The 14,077-nt window shown below is 41.6% G+C and overlaps 1 protein-coding gene across 1 annotated transcript in view; it reads left to right on the top strand.

Moving 5' to 3' along the window:
• Window positions 1-14,077, top strand: part of CD109 (CD109 molecule) — a 465,421-nt gene that overhangs the window by 266,089 nt on the left and 185,255 nt on the right. The window contains exons 15-17 of the mRNA XM_073569324.1: window positions 1,570-1,722; window positions 3,177-3,248; window positions 6,073-6,133. Coding sequence (XP_073425425.1) covers window positions 1,570-1,722; window positions 3,177-3,248; window positions 6,073-6,133 — 286 coding nt within the window. The remainder of the gene's footprint in view (window positions 1-1,569; window positions 1,723-3,176; window positions 3,249-6,072; window positions 6,134-14,077) is intronic.

Raw genomic sequence — 14,077 nt, 5'->3', positions numbered from 1 at the left:
TGCTCCTTCATCACTATTTATAACATAATAAAATAAGGTGTGCTCATCTGCTCTAAACCCTAGAGATCATACACTCACTGGCCACTTTATTAGGTACACCATGCTAGTAAGGGGTTGGACCCCCTTTTGCCTTCAGAACTGCCTCAATTCTTCGTGGCAGAGATTCAACAAGGTGCTGGAAGCATTCCTCAGAGATTTTGGACCATATTGACATGATGGCATCACACAGTTGGCGCAGATTTGTCGGCTGCACATCCCTGATGCGAATCTCCCGTTCCACCACATCCCAAAGATGCTCTATTGGATTGAGATCTGGTGACTGAGGAGGCCATTTGAGTACAGTAAACTCATTGTCATGTTCAAGAAACCAATCTGAGATGATTCGAGCTTTATGACATGGCGCATTATCCTGCTGAAAGTAGCCATCAAATGTTGGGTACATTGTGGTCATAAAGGGATGGACATGGTCAGCAACAATACTCAGGTAGGCTGTGGCGTTGCAACGATGCTCAATTGGTACCAAGGGGCCCAAAGAGTGCCCAGAAAAAATTCCCCACACCATGACACCACCACCACCAGCCTGAACCGTTGATACAAGGCAGGATGGATCCATGCTTTCATGTTGTTTACGCCAAATTCTGACCCTACCATCCGAATGTCGCAGCAGAAATCGAGACTCATCAGACCAGGCAACGTTTTTCCAATCTTCTACTGTCCAATTTCGATGAGCTTGTGCAAATTGTAGCCTCAGTTTCCTGTTCTTAGCTGAGAGGAGTGGTACCCAGTGTGGTCTTCAGCTGCTGTAGCCCATCTGCCTCAAAGTTCGACGCACTGTGCGTTCAGAGATGCTCTTCTGCCTACCTTGGTTGTAACGGGTGGCAATTTGAGTCACTGTTGCCTTTCTATCAGCTCGAACCAGTCTGCCCATTCTCCTCTGACCTCTGGCATCAACATGGCATTTCCGGCCACAGAACTGCCGCTCACTGGATTTTTTTTCTTTTTCGGACCATTCTCTGTAAACCCTAGAGATGGTTGTGCGTGAAAATCCCAGTAGATCAGCAGTTTCTGAAATTCTCAGACCAGCCCTTCTGGCACCAACAATCATGCCACGTTCAAAGGCACTCAAATCACCTTTCTTCCCCATACTGATGCTCGGTTTGAATTGCAGGAGATTGTCTTGACCATGTCTACATGCCTAAATGCACTGAGTTGCCGCCATGTGATTGGCTGATTAGAAATTAAGTCTTAACACACAGTTGGACAGGTGTACCTAATAAAGTGGCCAGTGAGTGTATGTTGCCAATGTGATAGTTTTCACCAAGACAGGAAGCGATTATGTCCTATGCTTTAGTCACAAGATGGCTGAGGTCTGTGATTATCTGCATAAATCAGGAAGTGGTCCTTTGGCTATTGCAGCCAATCATAGGCTTCAGTGGGAATAATTACCACAAAGAATCATTAAACTGTTTGTCATGAATTATATTGTAATTTATTCCAGTTATCTACTATTGACTTGTAATATGAATAATTATGCAAAGCAAACATCTTAAATAGGTTTGTCAATTTTAGATTTATGTGTCCTGGAATAAAGTGCAAGCCAATCCATTTGATAAAGTATCTCTGATGATTAATGTGACTGAGCCAAATTCATTGGTTGGACTTTCAGTTTTGGATAAAAGTGTAAAGTTACTTGGGGATAGACAAGAAATTACCACAAAAAGGGTAAGAACAATTTATTTTCTGGAAGTACTATTATTGTAATTCAAACTTTGTCTATGAAAAAAAATCATAATTTTAATAATTGTAGTATCTTCATGGGGTGGTTCTTTAAGATTAAAGTCCTTTATAAATGCCAATCTTTTTATCCATAACTAATTTGCAAGTAAGTAGCTTTATTATTATATTACTTACACATCTCCCTATCCTGCTATTTCCTATATATCTTTTTCTTACTTCATGTGACATTTTATTTAAGAGGCGTCTCAAATGGGGTGTCACAGGAGTGTGGCATTGCACTCACTTTGCTGCAGCATCTATCACCCCTCCTGAAACAGGACATCATCTAAGTGTGGAGCTGTGGCCACTTACCACAGCTATTGTCACCATTAGCTTCTAATCACACCCTTTTTCAGTAGAGGTGATCGGGAAGTAACCACATCTTCAGTTGCTGTTGCCATCACAGTCAATGCACAGTTGCAAACATCTCTTTCCCTGAAAAGAATCACCATCGAAAGAAGCAGTGCGAGTGATGTTTCCTGTGGGGGCAGCTCTGTTGTCACTCACACTTCTTCTATCACCACCCGCTGTGATGATTCCTTTCAGGGAAAGAGACTACAGGGTTAGAAGTGACTGTGAAGGCAAGTGAAGATGTGATCACTTCTCAATCATCTCTACTGAATCAAGATGTCATCGGGAAACAGCAGTGACAGAGGCAGTGGTAAGTGCTCACAGCACCGAGAACTGATTACGTCCTGTTTCAGGAGCAGTAACAAATGCTATAGAGCAGTGAGTGCAGTCCAAGCCTACTATGATCTCATATTTGAGGCTCTTCTCAAACATCAAAGAAAGTTAAGTAAAGAAGACCGGTATAGTAATTTTGTAGGATAGAGTGAAGTGTAAGGAATTTGATAATAAAGCCAACTACAAAAGTGGCTAGGGATTAAAAATAGGCATCTGTAAAGAGATTTGTAGGTATTAATCATATCTTTGGAGTTGGTAAGCCAAACCTCCGACTAGCAAAGGCTTGCTACTGAGCAAGTTCGTAAAGTGCAGCACAGATTCATCTCAACTACTGTAAAAGCCGAGATCCTTAAATCAGGAACAGAACAGACATTTATAGGACATTTTATAACTTTCCCAAATTATTATGTAAAAATTTACAGTACAACTTGCATTCTACTACTGTGCCAAATTTATTATATACAGTATTGTAGGAGTCGGTCCATTTTATACCGACTCCACCAAAACGGACACCAACTTCGACTCTGACTTTAGGATTGCGACACCACAGCACTGCCTTTAATAGATCTAGTTAATGAATACAAAAATTGGAATCATAACATGCCACATAATGCAAAATTACGTACAGACTGAATAGCAATGGGGAGTGTTTTTTATAAAAATGTATTTACTCCTTTAATATTTTTTTTGTAAATCAATAAGCTGCTTTGCTCTAGGTATCTGATGAACTGAGAGACTACATAGCAATAAATCCAACACAAGTCACTAGTCCACATCAAGTTTTTGAGGTAATATGATTTTTTATTACGTTAACAGTTATTTTACAAAAATGTATCATTTGAGAGTTTGTTACCTGAAATTATATAATGAAAGTTGCTCAATAAATATTTTGTAAATATCTTTTCAAAAAAATATTTTCCAAGATTAACTTTTCTTGCTGTATATGTTTGCAACTACAACAACAACAGCAGTACTCAGCCTCTCCAGGTCCAACTACACTCTGATGCTCTTTAGCTCTTTTTGCAAGCCTAAACAATAATGGACAATTCCTTTAATATGAATAAGTAAATTGTGAGAATATCCTATATTTCGTTTTTAAAATGTAGTTTACAGAGAAGCGAGTTTCCTAAAATTAATTTTGAGTTTAATCTGTCTAGTTTAGCCAAAAAAGTCGCTTTGTTACACATCAACACTGTTCAAAAATCTTCAATTACTATGAAGACATACAGTATATAACACTCTGAGGTATTCTGCTACTGTATCCAATGCTTTTCGAGTTTTGTAATGCAAAGACAGCTTTAGTAAAGCCTTAGTAGAGTACCTGTCTCCAGTCTGGGCCTGACCTTTTATACATAAGGGTGGTCAGTATCAAAAGGGCTATTTTTCTAAATATCAACTGTTAATAAAAGACTTCAAAGGGGTCCCTACAGCCCGTCTAAAGGACCAGACTTTCTAGCAAAAGTTGGGTTCAATTGCAGAGTGGTATCCTAAACTCTCTCTGCCCCCCCTCAGTGTGAAAGAGCAAGATTTTGCATGTTATCAGGATAGCTCTTTCTTTGCACTGACAGTTCTTTTGGATACTTTACTAATCTGTTACCAAATGATAACTGCTCTGATGATGTTACAGTCCGGTAACTGCTCAATAAAATATGCACCAGGGCTGGGTTAGTGCTTTTTCACAACCATTGTGGGATTTCGCTCTGCAAGATCCTACAACACAGAAGTCCAGAACCGACCTTTGATAGAAACTCGGGTTCTTTAGGGAGGCAATAATGATCCTTGTGATCCTTTGTTAATAGGTGATATTTAATAAATTCACCAGTCTGAGAATGCCCGTTCTTTCATTAAATAAAAAGGCAGCCCCAGACTGGTGATATGTATTTTTTAAAGGGAATCAGGATTTCACCTTCCAAAATTATGTATCTGCACCTGTCGCTCTTGTACAGATGAGTCCAGCCATACCTTAAGACACCGTCCTTTCTCATGCCTCCCTCAATTCAGCTCTATTCCCCGTCCAGAAATGATTTTCCTATTGACTGTCAGCTCTTTTGCTTGAAGTTATACAGCAGCTGAGCTGTCATTCAAGGAATAGAAGGCATCGTTGGGTGGGGAATAAAGATGGAGTAAAAGAGGCTTAAAAAGTGTTTTCATGGTTGTTTAGCGAAAGGTATAACGGAACTTGTCTGTCTTTCCAAGAGCTCTTTTAATAGTTGTATCTCAAAAGTGCACTCTTCTGGCATATGTCTGGTTAATTGAACACTATTGGTATGTTCAGCACATGCATGGGAAGCTTCAGGAGTGCAAATGTAACAATGAAAAGAACCTTAGTCAAATAAATGCTAGCTGTGTGCAGTTGTATCTTTAAAAAAAAAAAAAAAATCAATCAAATATAAATAAAATTACATACATTTTAGTAGTATACATTTAATTTCTAGAAGTTACAAATATGTGGAGAAGCTAGCCTAAAATAAGCTGCTTCTAAGAAATAATACTGAACAGCAATTGTGTAATTTTGAAAAGTACAGAGAACCCATAGATCAAGTTCAGTTTCTTTTCAATAAAATGACTTGAAGTATCCAAGATGGTCTAAATAAATATTATAAAATATTGACTAAATATCAGGAATAATGACTCTATTTCTTAGGAAAACTAATTGGATACATAAGTGTCATAAATAAGCGATTACTATAATAAAAAACATAATCCAGAGTTGACTGATTTCACTTAACTCACATTGCTCACATTTTTACAGTACATCTGTTACTATACAGAATCACAGTTAGTTGAGTTGAGTAATAGTTGTTGTGCCTCCTATGTTACAGTTAAAGGGAATTTGTCAACAACATCCCTCCCCCAAAACCATTTATATGACTGAATAACCCTTTAAAAGATAATCCTGTTGATCTATTAGTGATGACAAAGATGTGCTCTAGCAACCGCAAATTGTGTAGCTAGAAGTATATTGGGGTGTGATGTAGTTTCTCAGTTTCTGCTGTATTTCTTAACGTGCTGATTGACAGGTCAATGGCCAGTAAGCTAGAACAAATGACCTGTCAATGAACCAGGAAAGGCTGCTGATCTGGTAGGGTCTTGGCAAGCTGCCCCCCCACCCCCCATGACCACTTGGTTGTTATACTACTGAATTATACAATACATTAATACAAATGCAGTAAATAATGCTATGAATAATTATGTAAAATGTCTTTGTGATTAGGAAACAGGATCAGTTTATTTAAAACCAGTAGAGGGTAAAATAACCATTTCTCTGTGACACATTTAAGGTGTCTTTCCATATAACTTCTCAATCAACCAATGACCAATTTTTGGTTTGCAGTGTCTGAAATGAGAATGTGATGATGATCATTGGTAAAACAATGGTTTTATTGGTGATGTATTCCAACATTTGCACTGGCCAATTATTGTGACCATCACTAAAAATGGGCAAATTCTGATTAGAATTGTCCAGTGTATCCTTGCGTTTACGGATTTTATAGATCAAATTTCTATCAAATCTGTATTTATATATCAATTAATCTTTGTATCTATATCATACTTTTCTATACTAATATTACTTCCATTTATGAAATTCTGATAAGTGCATTTTTTTCATAGAGATGTAATATTGGAGTGCTTACTGATGCCATTCTTGAGAAAGAAGAAGATTATGACTTATGTAAGTGTTAAAATTAGTTTGTCAATTTTTGCTTTGAAAGAATAAGTAGTACTCTACTCATTCTTTGCCCGAGGTTTAGAGGAGTGATGGTTTATTCAGAACTTCTGTCCTCACAATTGGTGGGATCGTAGTGGTGAAATCTCCTATACTGTGATATTTATTGCACTCAGTATCCTATACCTGTACCTTAAATGCCATTGATTGGAATACGCCTATGATTTTTTAAAATTACAATTGTAAAGACTAATACCAAAACATCTGTTATGTTGGAATATAATTTGATACATTTAGATCCTTAGATGAGCAACTTGAAAAGCAATGGCTTCCATAGCTTCAAATCATTATGTAGATGCAATAGTCACTAAATAATTACACAAGGTAATGACTCAGTTTGGGCTATCAAAGCTCCATAGAGCACATGCTAGTAAAAGTATTAAATGGTTTATCCAGGACTATGTTTTTTTATTACAGGCATAAAAACTAACAGGCAGGTGGTTTCTACCTTCCTACCTCTTGTGCCCAGCGCCAATCTCTGCCATCACAAATTGGTAATAGACTGCTCCTGCTGGTGACTTTGTGTATTCAGCTGATGTCACATCGACAGAGCTGCAGCTTCTCTTCTATGCTCTGTTGATGAGGCATGACTGCCAACAGCATACTGATTGATAGCTGTCTCCCCACTACCAAACTGAAAAGACAGCGATCATTCAGCATGATGTTGGCAATCACACCCTGTCAACACAGCAATCAGGAAGAGGAAGAGCTGCTCTAAAGGTACTGTCACACTTAGCGATGTACCAGCGATCCCGACCAGCGATATGACGTGGTCAGGATCGCTGGTACATCGCTAAGTGGTCGCTAGTGAGCTGCCACACAGGCAGATCTCACCAGCGACATCGCAGGGGTCGGGGGTCGCTACTTACCTGTCAGACGAGGTGATCCTGACGTCCTCCCGCCCGCATCTACGCGTCGCTCGTCGTCACAGCAGGAAGCCCAGCAGGAAGCTGACGACGAGAAACGGTCCAGGACGTTCTCGCGCGATCAGCGATAACCAGCGGGGGAGCGGTCGGAGGTAAATATCAGACATAGCGATATCGCTAGCAATATCGCTATAACGTCACAAAAACCAGTGATGTTATAGCAGTGTAGGGAAGGTGACCTGACGGACGGACGGACTAGTCAGAGTGAAGAAAGATAGGTTTGCACAGTGTAGGTAGGAGTCAGTGATTACAGTGGGGAAACAACTAGGAAAGTGTAGTGGACGTGCAGTACCTTGGGATGACCATTAGATGGCAGGGTGGAGTGTGAGCAAAGGACTTTACAGCAGCTTAGGGCTTTAGAAACCGTTGGTCATGGGGGGCGTGGTGACAGAGTGACAGTTTCAAGGAACCGGGGGAGTTATAAATACTGAGGGAGGGTTCCAGAAAGTTCCAGTCCCCAGGGGGAGCTCAGGTGACAGGAGGACTACGCCAGTCTGTGTGCCCTGAGGAGAATCCGACCAAGGGGACTGAGGAGAGGAAACGTCAGGGGGGTGGTCCTGACAGGAAAGCACCGCAGCAGAGACGAGGCTCTGGGTGAAGGACACCGTATGTAACACGACGACTGAGCAGTAGAAGCGCTGTTGGTTTACGGGCCTAAGGCGGCCACAGTGACGGACCTGTCAGGAGCGTCGACAGTAAAGGAGGGGACGGTGTGTGCAGACACGTCCCTAGTGTACAGTGTGAGAAGCGGCTCTGGAAACGGAGGGCCGCGAGGTGTGCCGTCAGTCGGACGGCCAGCGTGAATAAACTTGGACCTGTTGCACCCAGAATCTGCCTCCATCGTGTCTCTGTTATCATCTCTGCGCGGTAAGAAGTGGGACCACCCCCTATCATCCCCCAGCTCGGCCCACTACCATCACTACAGCGATATTGCTAGCGATATCGCTTAGTGTGACAGGCCCTTAATGATGCTCAACAGCTGAATCGCCAGCAGGAGCGGTCAATTAATGTTCTGTTCGAGCACACTGGTAGTCAAGGCAGGTAGTTAAAAAATACATGCCTGTTAGTTTTTAGGCCCATGGTAAAAAATAGTCATGGATAAACCCTTTAAAAAGTTTAAGGCTACTATAAAGGACAAAATGGTAAAATGTAAAAAAGAGAACATCACCCATAGCGTTCTCTGGTTGCATGTCAACAATGGTGAATGCCTAATGGTGAAGCAATCACTCTCTAGAAAGGTGCACAGAAACCTCAATGAAATCTTGTAGATAGTAAGAATCCAGCAACCAAACATCAATTAAAACATACTATTTATTACTAATTCTTTTTGATATACGCTAACATTTATTGTCAGCATATTTTACGAATTTTCCAATGTAAATAAGAGTAAATGTGTGGAAATTCGGTCCTCTATTAAAGGAATAGTGAAGCTTAATCCAAACATTTCTCTCCATGTAGCTCAGAGGCTATCTTCGTTGTTTCTCATATATAGAGTTCAACAAACACCAAGACTTTTTTCTAAAAAAACTAAACAAAACACACTATGACACACAAAACATATAACAGACCTTTGTATATCCTGGGTCAGGTATCATGACCAGTTACCAAACCATAGCAGCCAAAAAGGGTTTAAGAATGAAAACCTGCCTCTTAGTTACAGCATAACAATAATCACATAGATCATAACAGATACCAAGAGGAATGAGGGCCTTGGTAACAAACTTACAATCTATGAGGAAAAAAAGGGAGACACGAAAGGTGGGTGGTAACAGTTGCCTTCATTGTTTGGACCAGCCATAATGTTAAGTGTGTAACAGTAGAGACACAGAGGGCTAATGGATGCATAAAGCATGTGGGAACATGATGCGGGAAACCTGGTTATGGTAAAACTTTTGACTGTGCCACACAGGGATAGTTAGGTTAATCTATTGAGGTGGTAGGTCCGTCTGAAATAAATGCATTTTTAGGGCACTCTTAAAATTTTAGGGATTGGGGACTAATCGTATTGACCTGGGAAATGCATTCCTAAGAATTGTCGCAGCACATGTATAGTCTTGGGGACGGGAGTGGGAGGTTCTGATTATTAAGGATGCTAACCTCAAGTCATCAGCAGAACGGAGGGCAAGGGTAGGGTGGTAGACTGAGACAAGGGAGGAGATGTAGGATGGTGCTGAGCCATGGAGTGCTTTGTGTTTGAGGGTAATAAGTTTGTACTGGATTGAGTGGATGAGTGGATGGGTAGCCAGTGTAATGACTGGCACAAGGTAGAGGCATCAGTGTAACGATTGGCGAGGAATATGATCCTGGCTGCAGCATTCAAGACAGATTGGAGGGGGGAGGGTTTGGTAAGAGGGAGACCGATTAGAAGAGAGTTACAATAGTCCAGATGACAATGAATAAGAGAAACAGTAAGAGTTTTTGTGGAGTCAAAAGTAAGAAAAGGTTGAATTTTAGAAATGTTTTTGAGGTGCAGATAACAAGAGCGAGCCAGTGATCAGATGTGGGGGCGAATGAAAGCTCGGAGTCAAGTACGACCCAAAGACAGCGGGCATGTTGCTGGGGAGTGATAGTGGAACCACACACAGAAATGGCAATGTCGGGCATAGGTGCATTAGTAGAGGGAGGAAACACAAGGAGTTCAGTCTTTGACAGGTTCAGTTTCAGATATAGTGAGGACATGATGTTAGACGCAGCGTTTAGACAATCGCTGGTGTTTTCTAGAAAGGCAGGCGTGATGTCAGGAGAAGAAGCATATAATTGGGTGTCATCAGCATAGAGATGGTACTGGAAACCATATCTACTGATTGTTTGACCAATAGGGGCAGTATACAAAGAGAAGAAGAAGGGGCTTAGAACCGAAAGGAGCGGTCAGAGAGATAGGAGGAAAACCAGGAGAGAACTGTGTCCTTGATGCCAATGGAGCAGAGCATAGTGAGGAGGAGCTGGTGATCCACAGTGTCAAATGCTGCAGAGAGATCCAAGGGAATTAGCATGGAGTAATGACCATTAGATTTAGCTGTTAGTAGAGTGTAAAGAGCAGAAACCAGATTGGAGAGGGTCGAGAAGAGAGTTATCAGAGAGATAGCTGATAAGATGGGAGTGGACCAGGCGTTCCAGGAGTTTAGAGATGAAGGGAAGATAACAGACAGGTCTATAGTTAGTGGCACAGTTTTGGTCAAGGGACGGTTTTTTAAGTAGTGGATGTATGATGGCATGCTTAAATGAGGAGGGAAAGTTACCAGAAAAGAGAGAGGTTAAATATTTTTGTCAGGTGGGCGGTGACAGCAGGGGAAAGTGACTGGAGGAGCTGTGACGGAATTGGGTCACTGGTGCAAGTGGTTGGGAGAGAAGATGCAAGGAGCCTGCTGTATATAACCAGAGGCCTTGTAGCCTCTGTACATGTGATACTAGAGTGATAAAATTTAAGCCCTCAGCTCACCTCCTCAATTACATGTGCAGACGAGCCCATATCACGATTACCAGATACAGTGGTATGTGGCTAACATACTGTACACCTCACAAGAGGTGAGGTACAGGCCCCCCTACCAGGCTACTGAATACTCTGATGAATCCAAAGGAGGGAAGAGACACGTTGGGAGGTAGTCATTTGCCCCATTAATATCCCCCTATATTGCCCTTAGGAATGGATGTGCGAGCAGATAGCGGGATGCAGTAACTGACAAGAGGCAGACCAAGGGTTAACAAAGGGTTTAATTCACAGGAGGATACTATTCGCATGGAGATATTTAAATGATTGGGAGAGTTCTTCCCTCATACAAAAGTACACTTCTAAGGGGGTTTTAACTAATAGGAGAAGAAAATGTAAACCATGCACTTATCACTTCATGCTCTAGTCACAGATGTGCCCCTCACTTTGACTGGGGGCCACTTGGAATAAGCCACACAGGGGATCTGTTACGGTCTTGTGGAAAATGGGGGAAGCTTTTCTGGCATTGAGAATGTCCTCTTGTGGTCCTGATGATGTCTTCTTTTCAGTCCTGTTGCTGGCGGTGATTGCCCAAGGTTCTAGCATGGGCACTGTGTTGTGAACACTTTTGACCTGACTTCTGATTTTGGGCTCCCTCTGGTGGCTGCTGCAGGTAATGGAGCTGGTCGGGTTGACAGAAGTCAACCACCTGAAGAGGATGTTTGGAGGTGAGGTGTTACAGACTGGGAAGATTTAAGTGAGCAAGCTTCCCTCAGTTGTTGCTGGTGGTTTGGTTTTCTTCCTGTGCATTTTGAAGTCCGCTTGCCCCCTACTTGGTCCTGCATCGTTCAGATAAGTTATTTGCTTGCTGGAATCTTTTTGCATTTGATCCAGCTTTTGCCTTTCTCTGCTTTCTGCTTTGCTGTGTGGGTTCAGCATTGTTCCCTGCTGGGACCTGTGCTGGACCCCGTTCCATATGCCACAGCTCATGTCAGTCTGTTTAGTATTGCTAATCCCCTGTTATATCAGTATCTGATGTTTTGCTTCCAGTTCACACCAGAATTCTGATCTAGTGGGGGAGAGGTCATGTGGCCTCAGTATTTTTGCATATCAGACGTGTTGGATTTTTCTTAGGGTTTTTTGCTTGATTGCAGACAGTATATTTCCTGTCCTTTTCTATCTAGACAGTTTGGGCCCCATCATGTGCTTACTCTATTTTCTGCCTGTGTTTTTGCCTCATCTTGTCTCACCGGCAATATATATTGGGGGCTATCTATTCCTTTGGGGTTCTACTCCGGGGCAGTTTAGCTTTCCCCTTTCTTGCTTTAGGCTTAGTTAATTCTTTGGCTGTGCCGAGGCGTCTAGGGCATCATAGGTACGTCCCATGGCTAATTCTAGTTGTGTTGCTAGTTTTAGGGGTCTGCAATCCGCTAAGTTACCAACCTTTCTGGTTATTTGGTTGCCTAGCTTATTCCCCGGCTATCCTCCTCGGTGACCTAATCATAACAGCACTGGCCCCAATGGATGCAGGGCAGAAGGAAGGGCAGATTCTTCCCTCAGCGCAGAAGTCTGCTTACCTTAGATGGTTAGCAAAGAGAGTTGGATCCCCTCCAAAAAAAACAGCATGGGGTCCCTCTATTTTTGTTAATCAGCCAAGGGCAAAGCAGACAGCTGCAGCCTGGTATTCTCAGGCTGGCGATTCTCATGGATTTTGGCCCTCACCAGCCTAAAAATAGCAGCACAAAGTTGTCCCACTATTGGCGCATCCAAAGATGCGCCAATTGTGGCACTTTACCCGACTCTTCCCACTTGTCCTGTAGCGGTGGCAGGTGGGGTAATATTTGTTGAGTTGATGTCACCATTGTATTGTCTGGTGACATCAAGCCCACGGCTTAGTAATGGAGAAGTATCTATATAAGACATCTATCCATTACTAATCCTATAGTTACAGTGCATTACCAAAGTATTCGGCTCCCTGGAACTTTTCAACCTTTTCCCACATATCATGCTTCAAACAAAAACATACCAAATGTAAATTTTTGGTGAAGAATCAACAACAAGTGGAATACAATTATGAAGTTGAACGAAATTTATTTATTGGTACTTTACATTTTTTGTGGAAATTCAAAAGCCGAAAATTGGGGTGTGCAATATTATTCGGCCCCTTTACTTTCAGTGCAGCAAACTCACTCTAGAAGTTCATTGTGGATCTCTAAATGATCCAATGTTGTCCTAAATGACTAATGATGATAAATATAATCCACCTGTGTGTAATCAAGTCTCCGTATAAATGCACCTGCCCTGTGATAGTCTCAGGGTCCTATTTGATGCACAGAGAGCATCATGAAGACCAAGGAACACAACAGGCAGGTCCGTGATACTGTTGTGGAGAAGTTTAAAGTCGGATTTAGATACAAAATAATTTCCAAAACTTTAAACATCGCCAGGAGGAACACAGTGCAAGTGATCATATTGAAATGGAAGGAGTATCATACCACTGCAAATCTACCAAGACCCGGCTGTCCCTCTAAACTTTCATCTCAAACAAGGAGAAGACTGATAAGAGATGCAGCGAAGAGGCCCATGATCACCCTGGATGAACTGCAGAGATCTACAGCTGAGGTGGGACAGTCTGTCCATAGGACAACAATCAGTCGTACACTGCACAAATCTGGCCTTTATGGAAGAGTGCCAAGAAGAAAGCCATTTCTCAAAGATATCCATAAAAAGTGTGGTTTAAAGTTTGCAACAAGCCACCTGGGAGACACACCAAACATGTGGTGGCAGCATCATGGTTTGGGCCTGCTTTTCTTCAGCAGGGACAGGGAAGATGGTTAAAATTGATGGGAAGATGGATGGAGCCAAATACAGGACCATTCATGAAGAAAACCTGTTGTAGTCTGCAAAAGACCTGAGACTGGTACAGAGAGTTGTCTTCCAACAAGACAATGATTCCAAACATAAAACAAAATCTACAATGGAATGGTCACAAATAAACATATCCAGGTGTTAGAATGGCCAAGTCAAAGTCCAGACCTGAATCCAATCGAGAATCTGTGGAAAGAGCTGAAAACTGCTGTTCACAAACGATCTCCATCACACCTCACTGAGCTCGAGCTGTTTGCCAAGGAAGAATGGACAAGAATTTCAGTCTCTTTATGTACAAAACTGATAGAGGCATACCCCAAACGACTTGCAGCTGTAATCGCAGCAAAAGGTGGCGCAAAAAAGTATTAAGTTAAAGGGGCCGAATAATATTGCACGCCCCACTTTTCAGTTTTTGAATTTCCCAAAAAATTTAAAATAACCAATAAATTTTGTTCAACTTCACAATTGTGTCCCATTTGTTGATTCTTCACCAAAAATTTACATTTGGTATCTTTATGTTTGAAGAATGATATGTGGGAAAAGTTTGAAAGTTCCAGGGAGCTGAATACTTTAGCAAGGCACTGTGCATGGTAAAGACACAGCCAGAATAAAGTCCTTAAATTGAAATAATGACATAGACTTCTTTAATATTCTTAATTAAACCATACT

Source organism: Dendrobates tinctorius, unplaced genomic scaffold (assembly GCF_039654945.1).
Source record: "Dendrobates tinctorius isolate UK_male_01 unplaced genomic scaffold, ASM3965494v1 ptg000024l, whole genome shotgun sequence".
NCBI lineage: Eukaryota > Metazoa > Chordata > Amphibia > Anura > Dendrobatidae > Dendrobates > Dendrobates tinctorius.
This window is presented reverse-complemented; position numbering and strand designations above follow the sequence as displayed.